Source organism: Pseudomyrmex gracilis, unplaced genomic scaffold (genome assembly GCF_002006095.1).
Source record: "Pseudomyrmex gracilis isolate BER0280 unplaced genomic scaffold, ASM200609v1 scaffold_131, whole genome shotgun sequence".
NCBI classification, from domain to species: domain Eukaryota; kingdom Metazoa; phylum Arthropoda; class Insecta; order Hymenoptera; family Formicidae; genus Pseudomyrmex; species Pseudomyrmex gracilis.
Window position 1 is genome coordinate 4,465 of NW_018020715.1, and position 8,420 is coordinate 12,884.

Here is an 8,420-nt window from a genome sequence, read left to right on the forward strand (position 1 = left end):
CTAATAATTGATATTAATAATAGCAGCAAGTAATGTCCCGAGATATATTCTTTTATTAAAAATTTTGATACTTGGATTTGTGCACATATTGTACAGTATCGAACTTCCCGCTTTCGACAAAGCGCGGAATAGAACAAATGTCCACGTTTGGACATATCGCACGTACCGACAGTCGCTCTTGGACATGGCTCGGTAGTTCCAATGTGCACCATCCGTGGACACGCGCTAGTTTACCGGGCGGTTAAGCTATTATCGCAGAAACTCTTATGGACCTAGTCCGCTCTCAGTCTTTTCCCCGATAGTACGGAGAGTAGCCACGGGCGCATTTTATGAATTCGAGTTCCCGAGCGCCACGATGCGGCACGCGTAATACACGTGTCTCGTAGACACAGCACGGAATAGAACCAGATGGAACCGATTATGAAGAAAAAGTTCGCGGACACGACTCTTGCCTGTTAGTTCCAACGTTTCTCGTTCGCATTTCGGAAACCGGTGGCGCCGGTCGCCGGCATTTTCCGCAACTTAGTTTTCAAGTCGCAACGTCACTTCCCAGTTAAACGTGGCCGCCTCGTAGCAAGGAGTGGCATCCGAGCGAGCGTCGCGAGCTGTCAAGCTGTGTGCTGGCCCTGAATAGCTCAAGTGTGTGCTAACGGGGAGAGCTTTTAATCGGCCGTCGCGCAGCTGATCGCTTAAATGACTCGGCGGGGTGATTTTTGAGCGCGCGTATCCGATTTAATTAAGTTTGTCAAAAAGTAAAGTTCTTCTAAATCGGAAACCGCCGGTGTCAAAGAAAGAGAAAGAGAGAGTCCGTTTTTGTGAGGCGGCGAGACAGAAAAACATGTCGTCCTCGGGCGATTTCGGCAACCCGTTGCGGAAGTTCAAGCTTGTCTTTCTGGGCGAACAGAGCGGTGAGTGTTTATAAACCAAAATGGTGTGCTCGACGACAAAAAAAAAAAGTGCGGTCAGTGTTTTTTTTCCGCGAAACGACGATTAGATCGATTTTCTCACCAACCACAAACCGGGGGAGAGATTGAGATCCGGTCCGCTCCGTAGGTCTGATCGGGGTGACGACCCTACCCGACGTCGCCTGGTCGCCTTCTAGGTTATGGATCAATATTTCCCACCGCCGCCGTTTGTAGTGACACAACGGCGTCTCTCTCTGTTGTTTTAAATGCTTTTCGTTCGAGTCGCGCGTTTGGCGTTTTTAACAAACACGCTTGATTTCGTGTTTGCGATCTGTGCTCTTTTTTTTTTTTTTTTCGGCGAATAATATTATAAAAATCAACTCGGAATCAGAAAAATCAGTAAAAATATCTGATTTTCTCACGTTTTCCCGGTTTAACGTGCAATAAAAAAACGAGACGTGTACGTTTTGCTTTTTTTTTTTTTTTTATTACATCAGTAACAATAAAATAGGTAATTCAGATGTTGATTATGGGTAAAAGAGTAACGTAAAAATTATTGATGTCTTTAAAGAATTATTTTGAAATAGAAATACGCGATTATAAAATGAAATTAGTAATTAAACTTTCGAAGAACGTTCGCAGAAATACAAATAAAAATTATATGTCATGTAATTTTACATTACAGTTGGGAAAACATCACTTATTACACGGTTTATGTATGACAGCTTCGATAACACGTACCAGGTATGTAAATGATTGATATCGATTGATAAAATATTTATTGGTTTAATCACAAATTCAGTTGATCAGCATGTTACAAATGTTAGTTGAATTTGTTTAATTTTATTTATTGTTTTACGCATATTGCGCACGTAATATGTAAAATATTATACATACTTTATGAACCTAAGGTGAACACACTGTATTTAAATATTTAAATATTTGTTGTTGAATTTTTATCTATGAGACACACGCGTTTGTAAGATTGTTTAAACTTTTAAAGTTTTCAATGTCCATAAAATAACGTTGTTTTGCAATGTTGTAAAATTTAATATATTCGAAAGTAAAAAAAGAAAAAAAAAGCTCAGAATGTATTCTGTTAAAAATAAACAGAGGTTTGTTCGCAACAAGTAGTGTAAAATTGTTTAAACTTTTAAAGTTTTCAATGTCCATAAAATAACATTGTTTTGCAATGTTGTAAAATTTAATATATTCGAAAGAAAAAAAAGCTCAGAATGTATTAAGTTAAAAATAAACAGAGGTTTGTTCGCAACAAGTAAATATTTTCTGTTGATTGATGAGCTGGTGCTGTCATTTATTGTTACGTGACTTGCAACAATAAATCTGCTCCTCTATCAATACTGATAAACCTAATACATACTGCATGAGGGCTATTGTGTTTGACTATAAACTGTGCATCACACACACAGTGCAGTAACTTCCAAAAGCCTTCACCTGGTGACACAGTTTCTTCTTAAATAAGAAATGAAACAAGAGAAAGGAACACTAGAGAACTAATACGCTGTGTATACTGTTGATTAATTTATTCAAATCATACACAAATTATGTGCAACATAAATTAACTATTTCTCATTTTCTTATATTTGTTCTTACTGTTTTCTCTGATTGATTTTATTTTTATACGTATGTGTGTAAACGTCTTTTGTTAATTTATTCAATTTCTCTGCACAAGTGATTTGCAACAAGTATCATCTGTGTGTGTTCTTCAATTTTTATCTCGTAATTTTTTATCTTTGCGTTGTACGCTTGAAAACTGGTTGGTTTTTATTGTCTCATAATCTTTCTTTGCTCAGCGTTCTGTGTCAAAAACACATTGCTTTGATTAATGAAACGATTGAAATATATTCTCTGAATTTTTTATTGAATATTGTTCGTTCCCTCGTACATTTCTCGTATTTTTCTCTCTTATCAAATTGTTTAAAGTGACATCTGCGCATAATTTCTACTTGAACTTTCTCGTATTTTGCTCGTTTTTTTTTTTTTACGTATTATCGGTTTTTGAACGGCGTTTTGAATATTTCAAATGCACAGAAAGTGCAAGGGAGAATGCAATTTAGCGAACGACGAAACCTAATGCTAGCAGCAGAGGCAGTAGAAAACCGAGTTATCGACTTTTTCTAATCGACAAGATAGAAAGAGACGAGACTGAGTAAAAATTTGTACAACGTCGATAATTCATTTCTCTCGTTATATTTATTGCAATCGCGTTACATCGCAGAGCGATTTTTATTTTTAAATTTAATGTACGTGTCGTGAAAAATTAGCCTGAAATAGAAAATCGTAGCAATTATCGAGAATTAACGTTTTGTCGAGTCACACAAACATGTGTAACAATTATATTGTTATCATTACGGTATTCACATTTTTTATTTACTTTCGGAAAATAATTGATAAAACAAAACGGAGCTTCATGTAATTCAATTATATATATTTACATAACATATTTATAAAAATTCATTTTATATTATGTTACATCACATTTTATGCAAATTTCTTTCTTATTGTTCCTTTAGCGTCTAATGGAATGCGTTTTTAATTGCCTTTTCCGCTTAATGAAAATGAACTCTGTGCGCTTGTGCCGCGTTGTGTCATAAAAAAAGTTAAATAATTTTCTTTGCCGTAATTGGACCGATGTGTTGCAGGCTACGATAGGTATAGACTTCTTAAGCAAAACTATGTATCTTGAGGATAGAACTGTAAGACTGCAGCTATGGGATACGGCGGGGCAGGAACGGTTCCGTTCTCTGATACCCAGTTACATCAGAGACTCCACAGTTGCCGTCGTTGTTTACGACATTACCAGTAAGCATCCGTTATATAAGGGATATATATACGGTATTCCCGTAAGAAGCTGTATGCCAGAAGTCTAGGATTTCACGTCGAGAGGTGTCGAGTTCTTCTTCCAATTAGAGAACATTAGTCGCAAATAATTTTCTTTCTAAAAATAACACGTTCTCTAAAATAACTTTCATTAAGAAGAAGAAGAATAACATCTCGGGCGAGAATTTATTGTTCTATATAATGCGCGTAATAAAACCAGAAGAGCCAAAAGTCCAGGGTGAAGATGGAACGTCGATTAAAAAACTTAAGCAGTTTTTAACAAGTAAACGTTTCGCGATATCTTTAATGTGGATCATCTTCAATATTCTGTTACAAAAAATTTTAATATAAAATAAAATAAAATAAACTTTTGGCTCTTCTGGTTTATTATAAGCGCATTATATATTTTTATTTCCTTCGAGCCGTAATCTTTTTATTTAATTATTGTCCTATCTTTTTTATATAAAAAAAACAAACAAACAAAAAATAGTGTAAATTATCGGCTACTGGCAAACGGTGTTACTACACTGAGAAAAAAAAGTTAGTGAAATAACAAAATAGTATTCAACTATATGCAGCGGGTCCACGGGTTGTCAATAAAATATTGATTAATGTAAGAAGATATCATGTTTCAATAGATATAATAATTAGATTATACCGAAAGACAATTTAGTTGTTTTAACAAAATTTATAATTTGCTTAAATACAGGTAACTTTGAATGTACAACACACAATAGGACAACACAATATTTTGTCTGCTTATAAAAATAAGCAGTTTGATTAAATGAAATACTTACACCGAAAAAATTATATTCTTGTAAGCAGAAGATTTTATACTTAAAAAATCTTCTTCAAGATTTTAGATGATATTCTTCTGAAATTAAGAATATATTCTTTATTTAAGAATATAGTCTTTTTCGATAGTGAGATATATATATGTTTTTCCATAGAGGCTTTTTATATTCTAATCAGTATATGTTCTTATCAATATTACTATTTAGAGGATTTTCCTCTTAAAATAAGAAACTCTTCTTGGCGCCTATTTTAGTATAAAATATACTTAAAGTAAGTGGGATATCCTCAAAACAAGAATACAATTTTTTCGGTGTAGTACAAAGAAATTCAGATTATATTCAATTAAAGTAAATGAGAATTGCCTATTTCATCTTTTTTAACAGTATCTTTTATTTGAAATTATCACAACTTATATGTTCGACAAAACAATTCATGGTTTAGTGAATTAAATAATGTTCATTACCACTATTGTTAATTCAACTTATACGAATTTGTTATCTTTATTACCATATGCTTGAATTAAAAAACCAAGTATTTCAGATAACAAACTGAAACTCAACTAAACGCATTTTGAGTTGAGTTAATAGTATTTTTTTTCTCAGTGTAGGGTTTAAATCCGATGAATGAAACTGTAAAACTGAAAAATGTTGTAAATTTTTGTGTGTGTCAGACGCAAATTCGTTTCACCAAACATCCAAGTGGATAGACGATGTGCGGACTGAAAGAGGAAGTGATGTGATAATTATGCTAGTGGGAAATAAAACAGATTTGAGTGATAAGAGACAAGTTTCGACGGAGGAAGGCGAGCGGAAGGCGAAGGAACTAAATGTGATGTTTATCGAAACTAGTGCTAAGGCCGGCTACAATGTTAAGCAGGTAATTGCTCTGATTGTTGTTTTTTTTTTCTCATCTCCGATATAGAGAAAGAAATTCCCAGAGCGAATGGAAGAGAGAGAGAGAGAAAGAGCGGAATTATTATCGTTGTTATTAATTTTAGCTGTTTAGAAGAGTAGCGGCGGCTCTGCCGGGTATGGACTCCACCGAGAACAAGCCACCCGAAGACAGTATCCTTTGCGTAAGATACTTACTGCATGCAATTTGCATGGCACTTTTTGCAGGAACGTGTTTGCAGCGAAATTTCTCTTATTTCACGTGTACATAATTCTCGCTCGCAATCACACCTCGTCCTCGAGAACGATTTATTATTATTCAGTCAGTTCTTCGTCATAATTTATTAATCACATCGTTTCCTCGATTCGAGATTTTCTTGATTTCAAATCACCGCATTTTAATTGCTTTTCTCAGTGTCTTAATTTTAATTTTTCACGTATTATTATTTTTCAGGGCATTTGGCATTGAAACATTTTCTTCGTACTTCTCTATCTCTAGCTTGTTTTTTTATTTAATACATTATCTCCACACAAGTGATATATATTCGAACTTTATTTAATATTCAATATTAACATTCTCTGATTTCTTTACATTATTCGTATATATTTGTTGAATCGTCGTGCCAAACGCATCTAATTTCTCATTCTTTGATTTCTAGACTTGGATTTATTTGATGACTAGCTAACCGGATCTTCCGTTTGTTTGCGTTATACTTTGTGTTTTCCTTAATACGTTCTTTAATCCGTAGTGCAAGAGGTAGTGCTCAAGGACACGCCAATCGAACTGAAAGCCTCGGAGAGCAGTTGTGCATGCTAAGTCGTCGTCGGCCTGTACGGTAGCAGGGTATCGAATCAAATCAAAAAGGAGGTCTTTGATAAGCTCCGAGTATAAGATCTGAACCGTCAGATTGATTTAGGAGCGGTTTGGAGACCTTCTTCGGGAAAAAAAAAAAAAAATGTATATTTGATTTTCGAGAAGAATTTTGTAAGAAAAGTTTTTTCGATTTTTTAGCAAATGCGAATTGGAATTGTTAATTCTCGTACTACCCCGTTGATTTTGATCATCAACTTCACATATATCCGCTAGTGAGAGAATTAATAATTTATTATATTGTGTAATAATATTGGCGATATTACTATATTTATTATTTGCTATTATTTGCGAGATATTATTATCACGATAAAAAATCGGAAAGTTTTTTCTTAAAAATCGTCTTAGAAAAAAATGTTATATATATATATATATATTAACGTGTATTAATATGTATTAATGATAATTAATTTATTGCATCGGTTTGCTTCGAAACAAGTCGGACATAACATTTATAAATTTTACTTTCGTTCGATGCCCTGGTTGATAGAAGACACTGACTTAAATTAACGTATAAGTTAATATATCTTTAGGTTAGAGGATACTGATATTTGCATTCGGCCTGTGCTTCTCGCGGTAATACAAAAAAAAAAGAAAAAAAAAAAAGAAAAAAAAAACAACCGGCGAAGACCCACGTGCACTGAACACCAACGATTCTTATTGAAACGAGAGAAAAAGAGTACAGTTCCACAACACACACAGTAGCTTAAGACTGCTTTTACACAATGACGTGTTTTCGTATGTTAGCCAATCGTATGTGTAGACACAGAAAGGGCTATTAACCCTTTTCGACCTTAAAATAATAATATATCACGTGTTAATCAAATTTATAAAGCTCTTTTCTAACGTTGCTGTATTTATTATTTCGTGAAGAGATAGGGGACTGTGTATTATTTTTTTTTTCCATTTGAAGTTAAAATCTTATTTACATAGAAATTTTTTTCCGAAAGAAAGAAAGGGTTAATAGAGCTTTTATTCATTAATGTTTCAAAGTTTATTTAAGCTTCTTTCGCTTGGTACCGTCAATTGTTTAATATCGTACATTAATTTTTTTTACGCATACAATTAAATGTATGATACATACACATCGACTTGCTCAAGTTCACATCATACGGATATGCTAGAAAAATCACGTTATTCGTGTTGTTATTTATTGCAGTTTTCAAGAATTGGTTTTTTTAGAAGATATTGTTAGTTTTACGTTTCACTCTTATATTTTTTCTCTGCAATAAATAAAACGACAGCTGCATTTTTGCATGTACAATATTTCGATCAATTGGATTACTGTGCAAGTTCGCGAATTCTAAGTACGTTGCGTAAGTGCAGTCCACGTGATATATATATATTAATTAAACTAAAATTTTTGTAATAACACACTGAACAGAGCTACTCTACCTAGCTCTGTAGTTGAAAAATTGTAGTCAAAAAACTCGACATATATTAATACTTGCTGATTCGACTCTGAGTCACACAAATTATTCACGCGGTATAAGACGTATTAAAAAAAGGAAGGAGAAAAATTTCGGGAAAGAGAGAACGGGAGAAACACACTTGAGGGAAATTTTATCACAAAAACTGTGAGTAATTAAAAATATTAGCAGCTAACTATATATTTTTTTTTACAAAATACTCTAAGCATAGCATAAATAGACAAATTTATACATATATATATATATAGTTCTGGACTTATTTGTCAATCATGGTATTGCATTCCTGTTTCTGAAATATTATTTATGCGTTCTTGACACACTATAACATCGTTAAAAAAGAAACAAAACAAAAAGTCTGTCCAAAGCTACATATGTAAGCAAAACGAACTGTGGAATGTAGATACTTAAACTTTTAATTTTCAACTATTTTTAATCTCTTTTGTTGACGATTTTTCTATTATGAATGTTCTGATTGATTTATGTAAAAATCTAAAAAAAAAAAAAAAAATATTGAGCATATAAAAAAAAAACTTACACAAAACTAATTTTTTTATATATTGATTCCATATACAGGGTGTTTCAGAACTATGGGATCAAACTTCTAGGGGTTATTCAGTGCAACAGTAGAAAACATTTGAGTATAGGGACCCATGTCCGGAAAAGTGTCACTACCGCACTACGGCCCTAA

General features: G+C 33.4%; 1 protein-coding gene across 2 annotated transcripts in view; it reads left to right on the forward strand.

The window, feature by feature from the left end:
• The first annotated feature begins 543 nt into the window (after positions 1–543).
• Positions 544–8,420, forward strand: part of LOC109856697 (ras-related protein Rab6) — an 11,455-nt gene continuing 3,578 nt past the window's right edge. The window contains exons 1-6 of one of the 2 annotated variants that reach the window (XM_020432260.1): positions 545–908; positions 1,591–1,649; positions 3,569–3,728; positions 5,212–5,417; positions 5,539–5,605; positions 6,181–6,895. In XM_020432260.1, the coding sequence (XP_020287849.1) occupies positions 839–908; positions 1,591–1,649; positions 3,569–3,728; positions 5,212–5,417; positions 5,539–5,605; positions 6,181–6,248 (630 nt within the window). In that variant the 5' untranslated portion in view covers positions 545–838 and the 3' untranslated portion in view covers positions 6,249–6,895. Of the gene's footprint in view, positions 909–1,590; positions 1,650–3,568; positions 3,729–5,211; positions 5,418–5,538; positions 5,606–6,180; positions 6,896–8,420 lie in introns of those variants that run through there. The other variant, XM_020432259.1, reaches the window with a different exon arrangement.